This window comes from Schistocerca gregaria, chromosome 1 (genome assembly GCF_023897955.1).
Source record: "Schistocerca gregaria isolate iqSchGreg1 chromosome 1, iqSchGreg1.2, whole genome shotgun sequence".
NCBI lineage: Eukaryota > Metazoa > Arthropoda > Insecta > Orthoptera > Acrididae > Schistocerca > Schistocerca gregaria.
Genome location: NC_064920.1, coordinates 878,854,696 through 878,875,236, shown reverse-complemented (window position 1 = coordinate 878,875,236; position 20,541 = coordinate 878,854,696). Strand labels below are relative to the sequence as shown.

Below are 20,541 nucleotides of genomic sequence, written 5' to 3'. Positions count from 1 at the left end.
TTCAAGAGCCAGCCAGTATTTCTGTCAGCTTTTTAGTATATTTGTCAATCAATTCCTTCTTGATGAGCAGATGTATTTCCATCATTACTTGTTTTTAATTTTACTTTGAATAGTATTTTCTTTATAAATAATATTTGTTCTAATTAGTTTAAAGAAATAATAACCGAGCAATCAAATTAATTCTTCACATTATAGTCCATAAAACATTTCACTTCAGTAAGGACGCATATGGTTGGATTTTGTATACAAATATATAAATGTGTAGGGGTATAAAGGAGAGCACACCTTTTTGCTGGCATATTCAAAATTTTAGGACTGTTGTCACTGTCTCTTGTTTACTTACTTCACATTTTCTGATTTTTTCCCTTCTGAACAATGATATTATGATCATTTTTCATTTCCTTGTTTTCTATCTACAATATTTTATTGTCCTCTTTGAAACAAAGGGCAGATTGAAGGTATTTATGGTTCAACAATTCTGAAGTTTAATTTAAACTGCAAAAATGTTTTATTTCTGGTAAAACATATGTCCTTGCTACAATATCTTACAATAATTTACAAGAGGAATTTACCACATTTTTACAATATTTTTCAATATTCAGAAACAATTAAAAATGAAATAACTAACAAATTATTTTAGTTCAACATTTTTTCATCTTTAAAACAATCAGGACTATACACAGTAGTGGGGCTCAGGACTAGGAAATATGTTATTGACTAAATATTGATATGAATTGTCAAGCACATTGTCTTTCATTTTGGTTATTGATATGAATTTTTTTCAAGTTCTTGTAACATTACAGTATGTCCCTTGTTACTGTGTGTTGGTGAAGCTCTGTTGTTGTTAACACAGCCAAAATTAAGGAATGCTCTTGTAGGGCTGTCAATTACAGTCATCCCTGATGACCCAATTACATGTCCACTTCGACCTTCTCTTATGTTTGATGAAGACAAAGAGCTTGAACTTACTCCAGAGTCACTGGATTTTTCACTGAAGCTACAACCTCTTCCTCCACCTGTAACAATATTGCCACTCTCACAACCCAATCCAAGATCACTACTCCCACCCACCACATACTTCACCATTGTCAGCTTAGCATTTGTCTCACATGTATCTTCAATAATACCACAAGGGGGTGGTGAAGCTGACATTTCACTACTTACCACAGGAGAGCCATCAGAACCAAAAATACTTGGAGACTGTCTGCTGCTTGGTGACTCTAAAATTTGTTGCTTTTTACTGCTTCCACTTCGTGAACCACTAATTGGAGAAGACAGGGCTGGTGGAGCACCTTTTCTAGAGGAATCGATAGATACTAACTTCCCTCGTGCTAATGTGAAAGAGTCTGCTGGGGTTCGCACAGGGGAGTTGGAAACACTGACCATGGACTTGTCCTGAGAAACTTCTGTAGCTGATGAAGCCGTAGTCCCAGAAAGTGAAGTTACAGGAATATTTGGAAGGAAGTTTTGCTGTTGTGATAGCAATAGTTGTTTGTCCAGTTCACTCATATCCAAAGATTCATGATGGGACAGAGCAGTGTGGACTGCATGTGAATGCTTGTCACTTACACCCACAATTTCATTTTTTACTGTGTTACTCTGGTTCTGAAAGAGCATACCCGAGTCCAAATTATTAGGAATTTCTTTTACACTGCTGCAATGCCTTAAATTTAAACCACAGTCTCTCACTCTTGAGCCAGTGCAGTCCACTTGGCTAGAACAATCCTGTTCACATTTCTGAGAGTGATGACTGTGATGGTGATGGTGCTGCATCACAGTTCCACTGTGTCCTTTCCTGTGATGATGGTGTTTGTGATGTGAATGCATTCTCTCTTTCATAGAAGCATCATAACATCCAGAGTCTCGAGGAAACTGGAGACGTTGAAATGAGGAGCATTTACTATTGGAACTGAACTGTGATGTTGAACATTCTGAATGCTGACTTATTGAGCCTGCATCATCTTCAGTACTTGAGTTTTGATCTTCTTCATCTGTATCAACAGGACTTTCTGGAGCTAAAAAATGACAAAAGAAAATAACAAAGATCGTCAGATCTTCAGACACAGAACCTTTGTTTCATTTTTTTAGAAGAAAAAAGTCTGGTAACAGTACTGAGCTTGACATTATTAGTGGAAATTCCTTGATAGATTTCACTGAGTCTGATAGTGTAAGTACTTTGTTCATTAAAATAAAAAATTAAACAAGATGGAGGAAAACAAAAGGGAGAACAAAATTTAATAATTGACTCTTTCTTTTTACACTGCAAGTAAATACTCGTAGTAAAGCCATTCTGATATTCTTATAGTAACACAAAAAAAACACTGAAAATCCATAATGGAAGAACAATATGGAAAGGTTAGATTTCTACTCATCACATAGAGGAGACTTTGGCAGACAGGTGCAATGAAAAAGACTGCTTCATATTATTCAGCTAGCAGTGTAAGTGCATCAACAGACAGAAACAAAACAAAACTCACACACATCACACAAGCGCAGCTCACACACACATAGCCATTGTCATCTCTTGGGCTAAGACCCAACTACATCTGCATCTGCACTACCACAGCAAACACACATGTCACACAAGCACAACTCACACACACATAGCCATTGTCACCTCTTGGTGCTAAGACCTGACTGCAACCACATCTGACTTATCATAGAAAAAAATTGCTGCTTACCTCTAATGCGATCACAGTAAGGCCTTGTGTGCTTGTGTGGATGTGTGTGAGTTCTGTTTTGTCTACATCTGGCGCAGAACTGATTCCAATTGCTGAATAATATCCAACAGTCTCTTTCATTGTGTCTGCCTGCCACTCGGTGTCGCCTCTATGTGATGAGTAGCAACCTATCCTTTTCATTTTGTTGTTAAAAATACTTAACACACTTGTACCTTGAGAGATACTGTAAATTAAGAGTGAAGTTACTACTAAAGCATGAGATAAAGATTTTTTTTTGTCATTTTTTGTTGAGTTTGGTCAGCACAACTAGAATATTTCAGTGTATGCATTAGTCACATATTAAAGGAATCTTTATTAGTCACTTACAAATCTGATGGTAAGTTATGTATTTGTCCTGTGTGTTAACTAGTGAGGTCTTACAATTTATTTAATCCAAGGGAGTATGTATTGAAATGTGCTAATGAAACAAAAACAGCTGATATGGAGTTACAGGTAGCTCCAAAATATTTCTTTCATATTGCAATAATTGTGCTGCTCAATGGCCAATAGTAAGTTGGTGAATACACATTTGTACTGTTCTGCACATATACATATTGTGTATTTGTTCACAACAGGTTACTCATTTAAGATTTTTCTCCAGTAAATTAATCTCAGTTATTTGATAGTGTTAATAACAAAACATATTTAAACACTATTCATAGTACCATCAATAAGCCACAAATACACAAGTGTCACAGGACTACTTATTGTCAGCCACTTTCTCTCTAGTCTTCAAGTATTTGTTGATGTGCACTTTATATCAAATAGTTATGCCAATAGTTTCACCAAAAGTCATTACAGTTATTTACTCCACTTGTTATTTGCCATTCGTGTATTTAGATCATCACCTCACAGTCTCAGAACAATCAACCTGCTCTTCAGTGTACACTTTTCATTGTCATTTCTTAATACTTGCTCTCCTTGTCTCTAATTGTCTTCCTTTCTGTGTGGCAATATGCCTTCCACTTTCTAAATGGTGAATCTCCACAATTATTTCATCTCCTTTCTAGCTTTAGACATCAGATTGTTATACAGGCTGATTCTAATTAATGTTCCAGTTTCAGAATGCTGTAAAAATGGAAATGCTGCTCAAAATGGTGTCAAATTTGAATGGAGTATTAATGAAGAGGGAGGAAACATTACTAAACAAAAAATATGAACAAAAATTTTCCCATAACATGGCACTGAAGGCATCATAACATAAATGGATTTGGGTACAAATGACCAATGAATTGCAATATAATGGCCATGGTGCGAGTTGCACATTAAATCAATTACATTGAGCAGTGTTCATGACCATACAAATTTTTGTCATTCACTGTTAGGTAAACCAGCCCACATCACACTAAATGAAAAAAATTGGTTTTTAATTGTACAAAGGCCAAAAATTGCATAAAAAGTGATTTTTTATTGTTTTAAGACTAACAACGGACATGTTCAATATGTTGTCCAACATTTTCAGCCACAAGTTGAAATTGAGAAAACGTGTGGTCTGCATCGGAGTGTCTCAAGGGTCAAGCACAATGCATGCCTTCAGTTCAGCTAAATTTGTAATCAGAGCACTGCACACAGTGACTTTTAGATAAAGCCACAGCCAGAAGTCACATGGATTAAGCTGAGGTGATCTGGACAGCCAGGCTGCATGAAAATGACAGCTGATAATTCTAGAATTTCCAATCTGCCTCTGCAGCAACTGCTTCCAAGGGTGTGCAGTGTGTGAAGGAATTCCGTCTTGCATAAAAAATGATCCTACCTATACATCCTCACTTTTGAAGGGTTGGAATGATGTTGGTGCACAAAAGATTTTCATAGTGTTTACCAGTGATGGAACACATAGGATGTGTAGGAGCCACCTTCTCAAAAAATTATAGCCCTGTGATAAAAGATGTCATCAACCCACACCACACAGCTATCTTTGCAGAAAGAATTGGTACCCATTGACACGCGAGTCAATTTTCCATTATTCATACTGTATTCTGAGACGGAAATGCATTTCTTCTGTCCACATGGCCATTCATTGCCACTACCATGCAAGCAAGAAATTCTAGAACAAATGTTTGGCAGGTCACCATGAAGCAACTGCATGTTTGCACACTGGTGCTCGAGCCCTCCTGCAGTGCTGTGGCCACATCTTCTATTGAATCAGACCAATTGTTCTCCTCCCACTGCCACACTGCCCTTCAAAAGAATCTGTTTTTTCATAACCATTTTCTCCAGGTCCTTCACCAATAACAGACCAGTGCCTTTTTTCATACCTTTGAGTGCCTGTAATTCCTGCACAGATACTGGCACACAGTTACTATTCTTGTAAAAGTGCTTCACCAGCAGTATGTGATACTATATGGAGACAGTGAGGCCAAGCATACCCGACACAAACTAAGGAGCAGCCATGTACACTGTGTTTTTTCTTTTGCGTATTCTGCCTCTTACAATGCATAGTGGTAAAATTTTTGTTAATCTTGTTTCCCATAATGTTTTCCCCTTCTTTGATAGCACTCCATTCAAATTTGATGTCATTTTGGACAGCAGTTACTTTTTTACAGTGTTTTGAAACTGGATTTTTCATTTTATCATCCTGTGTATCCTGATGACTTTTCTGCAGTATTACATTATTAAATTTTATGGAACTGCGATATTGTTTTTAAAATCCATTGTTTGATTTTCATTCAGTTCCGTATTAGTTCTTTCCATCTATCAGAAACTCATCTCATTAACACATCTTGCAACTCATCACACATGCATCTCTCTTCTTTATCTACATAGATACTGTATAAAGAGTGCTTGGTTACAAAGTGTGTTACGCTTGTGACACATCTATCTTTTGTTGTGTTGTTACTGATTAAAACTATGTCACATAGAACGTTTGTGTATAGCACCATCTGAACCTTCATTTCTTTATTATCATCCCTGTTTCTGAATGTAATTCTTATGTTTGCCCAAATGGTTACAACTTGTTAATAGCAGTTAGTACATTTACTTTGTGGTGAATGTGATCGGAAAGCTGCTGTTTGATGGGAGTATTTGAGGAAGCTTGTTAGATAAATCCAATGCTTTACATGTCTCACATTCTGTTATGCAGTATATGCACACAGAAATGGCCAAGCATTACTCTTTCAAATAGAGCAAAGCCTAAGTAGAGTTTATCTGTTTCACCAGTTTTTGAGAATGCAGTCAAGACACAATCTTCCAATATTTCAGTTCAAAGCTTTCCAGCCAATCTCATGAGTATAATCAATAAACTTAGCATGAATCTGTACCTATTTTTCACTGAGACATCAGGAACATGTGACACAAGGTATAACATGAAGCACAAGTCATGCTAGTCACAGATGACATTTTAAATGTAACCACTGTCACAGATAACTGTTGTACTGTTTAATAAGAAATGCATGATAGATTAAAACACACTAGTACCAAGAGCAAAGAAACACAGGGCTGCGTGGTAGATGCTCCAAAATCAAAATGATAATGAATTAGCTGGACATTGTTTAAACCATTTGTGGGTGTCAGAATGCTAATAAATGAATACTTAATGAGAGTGAAGATGAGTTGCAAGCAGAGTTTTCTCACTTTATTAGGTTGCCTACCAGACGTATTTCTATCACATCCTTGACCAATGAATTGCAAAAAAAGGAGAGGTTGTGGCTAGGATCTTAATGATGTTATAATACATTGTGGACCAATGGAAATATCAAATTAAGCAATTGCAGATTTATATGATTGAATATGAAGGGTGCGCTGCTGATATCAATGCACAATTCTTGTTCCATGTGTGTGTTTTATGCTATGTAATGTTTCCCACATTCCCACATAATTTTCTAGAACTCCACCTTTCATGATATGTCTTCCTTACCATCACCACATAACCTGCCATTTTGGTTTGTAGACAGAAGATCACTATAATATTATGATTCTGACTATCCATCAAAAAACATTTTTCACATGCTGAAGAGGTACCAAAGTTCAAACAACTATACATGTATAAGTTCATCTGGAAGATTTCCAGTGTCCAAAACTATTTATATTTCCAGAATGAAATTTTCACTTTGCAGCAGAGTGTGCACACTGATATGATACTTAAAGGCAGATTAAAAATGTGTGTCAGACCAAGACTCAAACTAACAACTTTTGCCCTTTGCATGCAAGTGCTTTATCAACTGAGCTCCCCAAGCATGACTTGTGACCCATTCTCACACCTTTACTTGTGCCAGTACCTCATCTTTTACCTTCCAAACTTCTCCAGCAAAACTTGAGGGACACTTCTGGATGATAGGGTATTGCAGAGACATAGCTTAAACACAGCCCGGGGAATGTTTCCAGAATGAAATTTTCACTCTGCAGTGGAGTGTGCTAGGATATGAAACATCCCCCAGGCTGTGGCTAAGCTATGCTCCACAATATTCTTTCTTCCAGAAGTGCTAATCCTGCAAGTTTCACAGGAGAACATATGTGAATTTTGGAAGGTAGGAAATGAGGTACTGGCAGAAGTAAAGGTGTGAGGATGGGTCATGAGTCATGCTTGAGTAGCTCGGTTAGTAGAACACTTGCCCTTGAAAGGCAAATGTCCCAAATTTGAGTCTTAGTCTGGCACACAGTTTTAATCTGGCAGGAAGTGTCATATTTATATTTTCATTATCAAAGACAAGATTAAGCAAGAACATTATTAATTTAGCTTCAACAAATAGGGTGATTGTATGTTATGTTTTAATTTAATGAGAAAAATCTGGAATGTGTTGGGAAAAGAGTAGTAAGAGAACAGAGGACAAAAAGAGGTAAAAGTGACTTAAAACATAGAAAATAAGAGAAATGTAAGTTGCTAGAGTATTTTAGCATCAGCAGAGGTGACAGGGGTCAGAAGTGCTAACATTAGAGTGATCAAAATGAACTTTAGGAGTGAAACATGAACACAAGAGATTGAGTTGCTAATGATACAAGTTCATAGGATCTTTCATCGTTTGTATGTTCTTTTTTATGGCTTTTTGCACATACCAAAGTGTTTCATTTCAGAGCTCAGGAAGGTATTATAGTAAATACTGCTGCTGCTGTGCTATTGTCAGGTAAGAGATACTTCCTCTGCAGTTTTGCAACAGTTTTTCTTGAACAACTGCATGTGTTTCTTTGCAGTTACTTCCTTATCAACTGAAGCCATTGTCATATGCTTTTTAAAATTATTTTCCATGACCTTTTCTTTGACTTTTTCTTCATGAAAGTGGTAGGATTTTTTTATTCATAAGATATCAGAAGATGCTCTGCATAACTAGATATCATTATATTACAGATAGAGTTTGGTCTCTCAGCAGATGTCCAATATCCTTTTGATAGTCTAAGAAGATCTGATTATATTTGATTATGTAAGTTATAAAGTGGATACCAACTCCACATTAGTTGCAATGTTGTGTTTGGTGTCAGGCAGTATGGAAAGATTTATGGATTGTAGAAATAAAATTTGTAACAGTAAACTTTTCCTGCAGTATAAATGCTCATTTGTATCAGAGGTATTATATTTGGGAAATGGAGCAAGGAGGGGACAGAGGGGGGGGGGGGGGGGGGGTGAGTGAAACTGTCTGTTGAGTATCACATGTTCGTTGTTACTTGCTACTAAATGATATTTAAGTTATAACAAGTACAGAGAATGATTAAAGAAAACCATGAAACTATCAGAAACAAATCAGTTATCAGGGTCCTGTCAAACATTCAAGTAGTGTCAGAATTAACTGCAGATTTAAATAACTTTATACAAAGAAACAATTTTTAGTAGGTAACCCGGTAACTTGTGTTTGTGATTGAAAAGAAAGTGTGTGCAAAACCAATTTTTATATGGAAATGATAACAACAATTGATTTTCTCTCAGGGTCAGTGCTATAGAGTACAAGCAAACCAACAGAATAAGAAATTATTGTGTATCTTGCTTTAAACAGTGATAACTTACAGTCATAATCATGCAGCAACTCGACAGCAGTCAGTATTTTAGCTCGATGTTCTGGGTTATTAATTCCTAGATAATCAAGGTCTTCTCCTTCCAGATCTTTGAACAATTCCAAATCTTCATAGCCATTTAAAACAAAAACTGATATATGTTCCTGAAAGTTGAATCATAATTAATTAATAATAGGAAGACTGGGATCTCTGCAGTTATACAGTTACTATTATTAATGTTAGTACAGTAATATTTTAAGCTTTCTACTTGTTATATTTCATGCACTTTTGTTAAATATGTCTTCTTGTTATTGTCCCTTTTACTGTCTCTGTGCGTAGTGTTCATATTCACTTTTCTGTGTGCTGAAAATGGAACTTACATTTCATTTTTCATTTGCACTGCAGCCATCATTTAAATTGCCTTCAGTTTGTACCAAGATATCTCTCCTCTCCTATATTACCATTCCTATCTTTGTCTTGTCTTTTATGTGTCCTAGTATTCTGACACTTTTTGCTATTTTTATACACTTTCTCATTTTTCTCCACATACAGTATCATCTATTAATTTTAGTTCCACTAAAATAGCATACTCATGAATATAAAACAGAAATTCCATAATCATACTCTGTGAAATACCAAAATGAATATAATGACACCATATGAATTTACTTTATTTTGGATATGTTAGTAATGGCCAAGGAATGGGAAAGGTGTCAGTTGCTATCAGCAAGAACCACCATAACATTTTCCTGGGCTGATCTGGAAAATTACGGAAAACCCAAATCATCCCTGCCACTACTCTGTCTCATAAAATCACATCATAAAATCATGGTTTTGTCAAGGGAAAGAAAGGCGGAGTAAAAACTTTTGAATGAAAACTCATGTTCTTTCACCAAATCTAGCCTTTTACTCATAAGGGCAACAATACATTATGCAATGAATCACATTTTCATCTTTCCTAGCTTTTATAACTTAGAGACATAAAACAAGAGGACTGTCCAACATATCCTATCTGTGATACAGAAGAAGTTGAACCACACAGTCTGTACTTGTGAATGTTGAGTAATTCTTCATAAATGATATAATGTTCACTCATTCACACTTTGTATTCTATAAATGCAAGAATGAAGGAGAGCCTTCAGAAATGTGAAACAAGGTAAGTCATGCATTAAAAGGCAGTAAAATCATTCGCTGGATACTTCTGTAAAGTATACTAACAACTAAATATAACTAGAGGTGTAATAATTCATCATGTGATTAATTATGGGAATTTCTTCCATACAACCTTTTGTCTTTCCAAGTGTAAATAAAAAAAGTAGCTACTTTGAAACAATTACTGCTTTTTCTTTTAGAACTTTTAGTAGCTGTCTTTCGCTACTACTTCATATCAAACATTTATGTAATTTTATTAATTTCAGAAACAGCTAATTGTTGTCTTTACATTGGATAAGTTAGAATCTGTTTAATATTAGCATTAATGGAATTTACAATTCTGATTCCAAATATTCTGATAGATTATAGAAAGAACAGTTAATTAGATTCTCTTTTACTTCATTTTCTACTATCTAGAGGTTTCTAATTTCCTGCCTTATGTCTGCTAACAACACTTTTGCACAAGATGAAATTCTGTTCTGAAGCTTCAAAAGGGACACACAGTCCATATGGAAATCATTTCCACTTCTAATATTCAATTTTCACACTTTGGCTGTCAGTGTCATCATTCGTTCTAAATAAACTCTCACTGCTAACTACAAGCACCATTAAGGAGTAAACGTATTGATATATGAGTGTAAGGATTCCAAGGTCTATGAAGAGGCTTCTGCAAGGTGCTCTGTTAGTAGCTTTACATAATATACTTATTGCATGATCCTGTCAAATGAATACCTTCTGTACTTTAATTGTTAGCATTAGAAAATTGTGCTATAAGCCAGAATATTACATTGAAGTCTGCAAAAAATGTTGGCAATCCCGTCTACAAAACCTAACATGGTCAGAATCTTGCATGGCGCATAATCAATTTTATTTATGTGGCATCTAGTTTCAAACTGAAATACATTTTAAAGTTACCAGATAAGTCAGTTACACAGATCATTATTGATCAAGTCATAAAATGGTAACAGTGCATCAAAACATCATGACTAGAGGTAAAAGTCATGTCTAACATTATGAAAATATTAAGCCAAACTGAGCAGTAACTGTGGCATACTGTACCAAAGGACACACCACAATTGTAAGCAGTCTATATATTTAATAGATTGTTTATGTTTTGACACTGATGAGCTGTCTCATATATACTGCCAGAATAAAAAATTATTACACTCTTTTTTTAGTGGTTTCCAGTTCTCTCTAAATTTATTGCTGTAGCAGTGCATATGGAGTACATTAAATGATTACCTTTACCGATCAATAGTACATGTGGTTCTGAGGTTTCAGGTAACAACCTATGCTCAAACAATGATATTAGTACATGGTGTAGCCTCCACAGTTGGCAATGCTGGTGCTGACCTTGACTTCCAGTTGATCATACAGATGGCAAATACTGTCCTGGGATATGTTATACTATGCCTGTTTGACCTGTTCATGTAGTCCTGTAAGAGTTGTTGGTTGATGAGTCACTTCTAGTCCCATCATATCCCATATGTGCTGAATTGGAGACAGTCTGGAGATAGTGCTGGCCAGGGAAGTTGCTGCACTTCTTGCAGAGCACATTGAGTTTCACGGGCAGTGTGTGGGTGAGCATTGTTATGTTGGAACAACATATCACCTTCTGTTGCAAGCATAGCAAAAGAACAGGTCTAACTGCAGTCTGCATGTACTGAGTGCTGGTTACTATCCCCTCCAGAAACACCAAATGTGAATGAGAGTTATAGCTTATCATGCTCCAGACCATAATACATGCGATGGGGCCAGTGTGTCTTGGACAAATGCACTATTTGAGACAGTGCTCACCAGGTCTACTTTGTACATGCTAATGAACATCATTTGCTTATAGGTAGAATCTGCTTTCATTGCTGAAGACCGCAGAATGCTATTCCATCTTCTGAGTGATCCTGTGGCAACAGCAGTTGAGTCATGCACGTCCTTCCTGTGGCATGAGTGGAAGATGGGCTAGAGGTGCACATGCCCGTAATCCCATTGCTAATTAGCAGTTTGCAACAATCCGTTCTGACACATCTGGGATCCCAAGTCATCTTATCTGTTCTGTGGTAGCTCTACGATCTGCCACTGCTGCCCTTACAATATGATGATCCTGGCAGGACATACAGGACCTCAACTACAGGTGCGAGAATGTCTTTGTGACCACTGATACCAGCATGATTGCAGAACTGACACAGCATTTATCTCAAAGGACCACTTGGAAGGCCACAATTTGACCCCTTTCAAACCTGCTCAGTTGGCTGTAGGAAACATGAGTGCATCTCCGTGACATGGTTCCCTGCTTGCTTCACACATTTGAACCACACTGAGCCTTCTGGGTGTGAGCATTCCCAGTTGAATGGTAGACACAGATAGTGCTCTGGTAGTTATGCCACTATGTTATCTGTTGGCAGACAACATTGAAACCATTATCAGTACTTCTACTATTCTCACAGGTGGCATATGCCACCACTGGATCAAAATCAATGCCGTCTTTCCAGGTATACCAACTTTTTTTCCAGAGTTCAAAAGCAGAGAAGAAGACAATAAGTAGCTTTACAGAAGTTGGTAAAAATTCCAAGAATACCAAAGGGCTAATTGGGACAGATTTGTAAGAACATTTGGAATTAAGAATAATATAACAGAGAGGAATACCAAATATGTTAACTAGTGATCAAAAGTGAGCAAGAGCTCATGCACCATAAATTAGCTTAGTAGTTAGTAAGTTAAATGAAAATGTTTTGAACAGAATGTAAATAATTTAGGAGTAAAGGAAACAAGTTATCCAAGAGTGGAAGTATCGTGTCATTGACAGCACATGTAAAAGAACAAAACTTTGCTAGTGTTTGCAATAATCCTTTTTAGAGCTAGAGTATGCATGCATGCATGCATCCCTTATGCTGAAGGTGGTAAGTTTATCAATTATCTCCATAAAATCCCATTACTCTCAACTCAAGTTAACTCAGTCTCACATCATCCAGCATACACAAGTTTTAGTCTCTTCTAACATGATTCCATTTCCACAACAAGCTCCACATTTACAATTTTGATCTTCAAAATTTGTGCTAAGGTATTGATAGCATTTGTAGGTAATGGGCTAGAGAGAGTTGGGACACACAAAAATTTGCATAATTTATATGTTCTGAAAGAATGGAAATTGCCAATAATTTATGCTCTTCTTTGAGCTCAGTTCAAAAATACCCAGAAATCTGGAGCTGAGTTCTAGTCTCCATCTGCAAATATTACTCTTGACAAATCATGGGAATAATGCTGCTGAAAGTGAAGATAAAGAAAGAAGGGGTTATGGAATGGGCTGCAAGAAGTGGGAGAGATGTGAATGATATTTTAATGCATATTATGTAATATGTTTATAGCTACCTCAAGATTTATTCTCCGAAGTAGATCTTCCACGGAGTGTGGCTTTCCCTTAGCAGAAACACAGTGATGAGAGTACTTTCCACTAGAGTGATGACGTTTGCTGGATCTTCCTTTCTCAGTCAGGACTTCAACATTGATGAATTTGAAAGTACCTACTTTGTTGTGCAAAATACCTTTCCACAGCCCACTGGGATTCATTGTAACTATGTCAATGATGTCTCCTTTCTGAAAAGTAAAATCATATATTTATGAAATTAATGGTTTCTGGCTGATTTGTATGATATCCAATGAAACACTGTTTTTACACATTATAGTTGCTCTCTGTTAATCACTGAGTGTAGCCTACACTGCCATTTATGTTATGTTCAGCAAAGGCACATATTGTTTCTCATCTGAAATGTACTAAACGTGTGCTTTTAGTGTTTCCTGGACTACTGTGTGAATAGCCTCACATTATGACATTACTAGGAAGATAGACTTTCATACTAAAGTTTACATGGTTAGATCCAACAATTCATGTCATGTGCTAAATTACATGATGACATTTGGGTCCATCACAAATAAACTAATCTTTTGAAAATGTAGGAAAAGACAGATCACTACTTATGGTAAAGGAGGGGCATAAAGTTTCAGACAGGCACAATTAAAAGACACTCACATATAGCTTTTGGACACAGCCCTCGGCAGTAAAATACACACACACACACACACACACACACACGCACGCACACACACACACACACACACACACACGCACGCACACACACACACACACACACAAACAGAGGATTCACACCTCATTCACACACGACTACCAACTCCAGCATCTTGGCCCACAGTGCTAAAGTTGGTGGTCATGTGGTTTTTTTTTTTTTTTTTTTTTTTTTTTTTTTTTTTTTTTTTTTACCAATGAGGGCTGTGGCTGAAACCTAAATGTATGTGTCTTCCTTATGGTAAGTAGTAATCTGTCTTTTCCTACACTGTTGATATTCTTATCTGGAGTTTTTATTGTTTAATTTTTGACAAACCAGTCCTTTGAGAGCATTAGGTAACTTAAGTGCTTTCAATTCATGCATAATCCTTTTGGCACCATTGTCTGTTTTAAGCAGATGAGAGCACTGTTGAAATTAATGTACAAATTGTCAAGAGGGTGACAAATCAGAATTCTTATAGATAGAAGCCCAGTATCTGTTACCTTGTTTTGAATTAAAGTGTAAATTCCATACCAAATACACTTTTTATGCACAATGCTCACTTATTATCTTCGTCATTCCTTCTGCCAATGAGGCAACAGAATAGGGCAATCAACACAAAGCTAAGCTCTGCAGGCTTGAATCTCAACAAAGATTCTAGGCGCAAATGGCCTCGTGAACATCTGTATTATTACAGACTGTTCAATAATACAGTTTCTACTAAATATGATGATAATTTTTGTTCATCTAATTCTTGCGCATAATCTACTGTAAATTTAATGCATGTGAAGGAATGCAATAATTTACATATTTGATTCACTACAAAAACCATTTACCATTTTTCAGGCTGTAACTAGTTTCCAATATCATAATTGACTTTTGTGACTATTTTGTTAAAGCTTGAGCACAGTGTGTACTAAAAGAAGTGAACTGGGCAACTGTTTATGTTCAGTCAGCTCCTTAGTACTCCATAATATGTCTTTTGGCTACAAACCTTTAAAACTAGCAAAGTCACAGCCAACTATTTCATTATTTATTTGTCAGCATTGATTAAAAATCATAGTTTTTCTACTTGAATATGATTCCTGTGGCAAGGGGTTGGGAATGTGAGTGGCATAGGCATGGTTGGTTGTGTGATGGAACACCACCACTTTAGGAAGGATGGGAAGGCCCTGCATGGAATGACTCTTATTTCAGGATGTGTTGATATATAATCAAAGCCCTGCGGAGGATGTGGTTCAGTTGTTCCAGTCCAGAGTGATATTGGGAGAGGAGAGGGCAAGTGCTCCTTTGCAGTCCCAAGACTAGCCTCCCACATCAAACATACTAGACCACTTCCTTCACTGACTCTGCACCACCCCCACCCCTTTACCTCATGGATTCCTGCTCATCACTGCTGATGCCACCCTCCCATACACCAAAACCCTCAATGCACATGGCCTTGCCTCTCCCATCATCCTTCAGACTCTAAACCAACTACTTCATTCCATACACACCTTACCAATTATATCTTCACACGCAACTACTTCAGCTTTGAAGGGAAGACATACAAAGAAAATCAGATTCACAGCCATGGAGACCTGCATGGCATCCTCCTATGCCAACCTGCTTATGGACCATCTAGAGGAAACCTTCCTAACCTCCCAAAATCTCCAACCCCAGTCTGGTTCATGTTCACTAATGATATCACCCTGATCTGTACTCAGAACCAGGATACCTTACCTTAATTCCTTCACAACCTCAACACCTTGTCTCCCATTCATATCATTTACTTCTCCTCAACCCAATGTTCCATCTTCCTGGATGTTGGCCTCCACCATTCTGAAGGCACCATGTAACTGTATCTGCATTTTGATAGCTGCCATTCCTTTACACCAAAAAATCCTTCCCATACAGTGTGACCACCCATGGACTGCATTCTGCAGTTTAAACATGTTGGTACTGTGTCACCAATACTGGAGATATGGCTAACAGGCACTTGTTTAAAATTTTATACTGAGTGCAAAAGGGAAATTCTCCAAGTTTTCACTGAAGCAACTGTTAACCCTTTAATTAACTTTAGCATTTCCAGTTAGCATCCTTTTGTGGTAGTACAACCCTTTGTTCTTAAGGGAATACAGCAACAGCAGGCAGTGAACAGCTTTCTTAACCCTGATTCTTTTAAAAGCATTTTTTGTCCTTTAATGACATCAAATGCTCCTTCAGGATTTCTGCAACAATTGTTTCTACACAGTGTTCATGACATGTGTAGTGTGCTACCCCACAAGCTTTTTAAATTAAATGTTTTTGGAATCATGATGATTATTTATCAAAAATATCTTCCTTGTCATTCCTTTAAAAAGTTTCTTAGCTTGTGTACACATGTAGAAATTTTCAGCCACTTAGTAAGCAAATAATTTCATAATATAAATATTATGAAAAGGACAGTTGTTACTCTCCATATAGCAAAGTCACAGTTAGGGCCAACAAAAAGACTGTCAGAAAGTGGGCTTTGGACAAACAAGGCCTTTGTCAGAAATAGACAACATACACAGTCATGCAAATATAACTCACACACAAGTGACCACAGTCTCTGGCTGCTGAGGCCAAACTGTGGACAGCAGCACAAGATGGGAGAGACAACCAAGTGGTGGTGGTGGTGGGGGGGGGGGGGGGGTAATGAGGAGGCTGGGTGGGGAGGGATAGAGTATGAGCAGAGTATGGATGGGGGCAGTAAAGTGCTGCTTGTGGGAGGATACAGGAACAAGGTGGAGAGAGAGTAGGGCAATTAGGTGCAGTCAGGAGGTTAGATGGAGGATGGGATGGGGCGGGGTGGTGGGGGGTGGGGGATGGTGGTGGTGATGGTGGTGGGGGGGGGGGGGGGTACAGAAAGGGAAAGAAGTAAAAAGACAGTGGGTGCATTGATGGAATAAAAGGCCGAATAGTGCTGGAATGGGAACAAGGAAGGGACTAGATGGGTAAGGACAATGACTAATGAAGGTTGAGACCAGGAGGATTATGAGAACATAGGATATATTTCTGGGAAGCGTCCCCCATGCATAATTCAGAAAAGCAGGTGTTGTTGGGAAGGATACGGATGGCACAGGCTGTGAAGTAGTCATTGAATTGAAGAAAGTTATGTTGGGTGGCATGCTCAGCAACAGGATGGTCCAGCTGTTTCTTGGCCACAGTTTGTAGGTGGCCATTCATTGGGACAGAAAGCTTGTAGATCACATGACTGGTTTCACTGGTAGCCTTGTCTTTGAAGGGATAGGTGATGTTTGTTACTGGACTGGAGCAGGTGGTGGTGGGAGGAGGTATGGGACAGGTCTTGCATCAAGGTCTTTTACAGGGATATGAGCCATGAGGCAAGTAGTTGGGAGCAGGGGTTGTGTAGGGATGGGTGAGGATATCATGTAAGTTAAGTGGGCAATGGAGTACCACTTTGGGAAGGGTGGGAAGGATAGTAGGTAGGACATACCTCATTTCAAGGCATGGCGAGATGTAGTTGAAAGCCTGGCAGAGAATGTAATTCAGTTGCTCCAGTCATGGGTGATATTGAGACATGAGGGGAATGCTCCTCTGTAGCTGGGCAATAGGATGTTGGGAGGTGGTGGGTGACTGGACAGATAAGGTATGAGAGATCAGCTTTTGTACAAGGCTGGGATGGTAATAATGGTCTGTGAAGGCCTCGGAGAGCGTCGGTATATTTCAGGAGGATCTTCTCATCACTACAGATGCATCAGCCATGGGTGGCTAGGTTGTATGGAAGGTACTTCTTGAAATGGAATCAGTGGCAGCTGTTGAAGTGTAAATACTGCTGATGGTTGGTAGGTTTGACATGGATGGAGGTACTGATGTAGCCATCTTTGAGATGGAGGTCAACGTCAAGGAATCTGGCTTGTTGGGTTGAGTAGGACCACGTGACTCGAATGGCGGAGAAGGTGTTGAGGTTCTGGAGAAATTTTGATACAGTGTTCTCATCCTTGATTCAGATGATGAAGATGTCATCAATGAATCTGAACCAGATGAGGGGTTTGGTATTCTGGGTGTTTAGGAATGTTTCCTCTAGATGGCCCACAAGTAAGATGGCATAGTATGGTGCAATGCATGTGCCCTTAGCTGTACCCCAGATTTGCTTTTAGGTAATGCCTTCAAAGGAAAAGTAATTGTGGGTGAGGATAAAGTTTGTCATGGCGACTAGAAGAGATGTTGTAGGATTGGAATCCATCAGGCATTGGGAAAGGTAGTGTTCTATAGCAATAAGACCATGGGCATTAGGTAAATTAGTGTAAAGGGAGGTGGCATCAAAAGTGATGGGCAGGGCACCATGTGGTAAAGGAACAGTAACTGTGCAGAGATGGTGGAGAAAGTGGTTGGTATTTTTTATACAGTAGGGTAGGTTGCAGGTAATAGGCTGAAGGTGTTGGTCTACGAGAAAAGAGATTCTCTCAGTGGGGGAACAGTGACTGGCCACAATGGGAAATCATAGGTGGTTAGGTTTATGGACATTAGGGAGCATGTTAAGGTAGGAGTGAGCGGAATGGTAAGGGTGAGGTGAGAGGTGGACTCTGGGGAGATGGGAGGGGTCTAAGAACTTGAGGAGGGGCTGGAAATCCTACTGGATTTCTGGAATGGGATCACTGTCGTAAGGTCTGTAGGTGAATGAGTCTGACAGCTGCCAGAGTCCTTCTGCCAGACAATTCTTGTGGTTCAAAGCACCGGAAGTGGAGCCTTTGGCAGCAGGTAGGATTATAGGGTAGGGTGCCTGATCTCTCCAGTCACCCACCACCTCCCAACATCCCACTGCCCGGCCACAGAGGAGCATTCCCCTTGTGTCTCAGTATCACCCAGGACACTAACACATTCTCTGCCAGGATTTCAACTACCTCTTGTTGTGCCCTGAAAAGAGGAATGTCATACCCACTATCTTTCCACCCTCCCCCACACCCCACAGTGGATTCCATCACCCACCGAACCTACACAATATCTTCATCCATCCCTACACAACCCCTGCTCCCAACCCCTTGCCTCATAGCTATTACCCCTGTAACAGGCCTAGATGCAAGACCTGTCCCATACATCCTCCCACCACGACATATTTCAGTCCGATCATAAGCATCACCTCTCACTCAAAGGCTGGGCTACCTGTGAAACCAATCATATGATCTACAAGTTAAGCTGCAACCACTGAGCTGTATTCTACCTGGACATGACAACTATGAGTGGCCACCTACAAACTGTGATCAGGGAACAGCTGGACCACCCCATTTTGGAGCACCCTACCTAACACAGTGTATATGAAGATGGTGTCTGTTCTTTCAGACATGTCCGAAAGAACAGATACCACCAGTGACTGTGCAGCTCACAAGAATGAAATGATAATTAAATCAAGACCCTACGCTGCCAGCTGGCGTTGATATATATCAACGGGGAGAGTTGAAAATGTATGCCCCGACTGGGTCTCTATCCCTGGGATCTCCTGCTTACATGGCAGATGCTCTATCCATCTGAGCCACCAGGGCCACAGAGGATAGTGCAACTACAGGGACTTATCCTTTGCATGCTCCCTGTGAGACCCACATTCCCAACTTAATGTCCACACACTACATTCATGGTGCCCCTGCCCATTACACTCATTACTTGTGGCAGACAACCTTACTGAGTCCCACAAGACTTCGGGCAATGCATGAGCATTTGCATATCCCTCAGTGGCTCAGATGGATAGAGCATCTGCCACCTGAGCAGGAGATCCTGGGTTCAAGTCACAGTCAGGGCACAGATTTTCAACTGTCCCCGTTGATGTATATACAATCCCTGTTGGCAGCATAGGGTCTTGATTTAATTATCATTTCAATACAGTGTACTTCATTTCAGTGGCTGCTTCGCAGCCTGTGCCATATGGATCCTTCCCTCTGACACCTGCTTTTCTGAATTGCGCAGGTGGGAACTCTCCCTGCCATATATCCTAAATTTCCTTAACCGTCCTGGCCTCAACCTTCTTTAGTCATTGTCCATACCCATCTAGCCCCTTCCCTGTTCCCATTCCAGCACTATACAGCCCTTTATTGCACCTCAGCCTCCTCCTTAATCCCACAACTTGCTTGCTTCTCCCACCATGCACTACTGTTAATAATGTGGACTCAGCAGCCAGAAACTGTGGCCGTGTGTGTGTGTGTGTGTGTGTGTGTGTGTGTGTGTGTGTGTATTTCTGATGAAGACCTTGTCAGCCGAAAGCTCACTTTCTGACAGTCTTTTTGTAGTGTCTATCTGTGAATCAACATCTCCGCTATATGGACTATTCTTATCATATTATTGTAGCATTCCATCTTGGATTTTCCATTGTTTAAATTCATTGGTGTACACTGAAATGCAAAGAATTTTTACATCCACAGTTCTTTGGTTGAGTTCTGAATTTGCTTTTGTTGAGTCAGCTATTTTATATCATTATTACTGTAATAATGTGTAATATCTATGCTAACAAAAGCTATCAATGACTGACAAATAAATTTAAATATAGCTTATTTTTCTAGCATGCCCTCTGCACTCTGTTTAAGTTATATTAAAGCCTTCTGTATGCCTATATGATTCCTTTTCATTTGTCACCATTATATCTGCCCTATCGTGTTGATACTATTTTCATTAACACCACATCAACATGATTATTTGCCCTCCAAAGTATGTATATGGATTTGTCAAGCTGTTTCACTGTTTTAGAA

At 38.8% G+C, this 20,541-nt stretch overlaps 1 protein-coding gene across 7 annotated transcripts in view; it reads right to left on the bottom strand.

The window, feature by feature from the left end:
- Positions 1-466: 466 nt before the first annotated feature.
- Positions 467-20,541, bottom strand: part of LOC126273339 (SAM and SH3 domain-containing protein 1-like) — a 1,103,988-nt gene continuing 1,083,913 nt past the window's right edge. For 5 of the 7 annotated variants that reach the window (XM_049976889.1, XM_049976896.1, XM_049976908.1 and 2 more), the window contains 3 exons: positions 13,152-13,376; positions 8,650-8,800; positions 467-2,015 (listed from right to left, as the gene is read on the bottom strand). In XM_049976889.1, the coding sequence (XP_049832846.1) occupies positions 763-2,015; positions 8,650-8,800; positions 13,152-13,376 (1,629 nt within the window). In that variant the 3' untranslated portion in view covers positions 467-762. The remainder of the gene's footprint in view (positions 2,016-8,649; positions 8,801-13,151; positions 13,377-20,541) is intronic. The other 2 variants (XM_049976932.1, XM_049976924.1) reach the window with 1 other exon arrangement.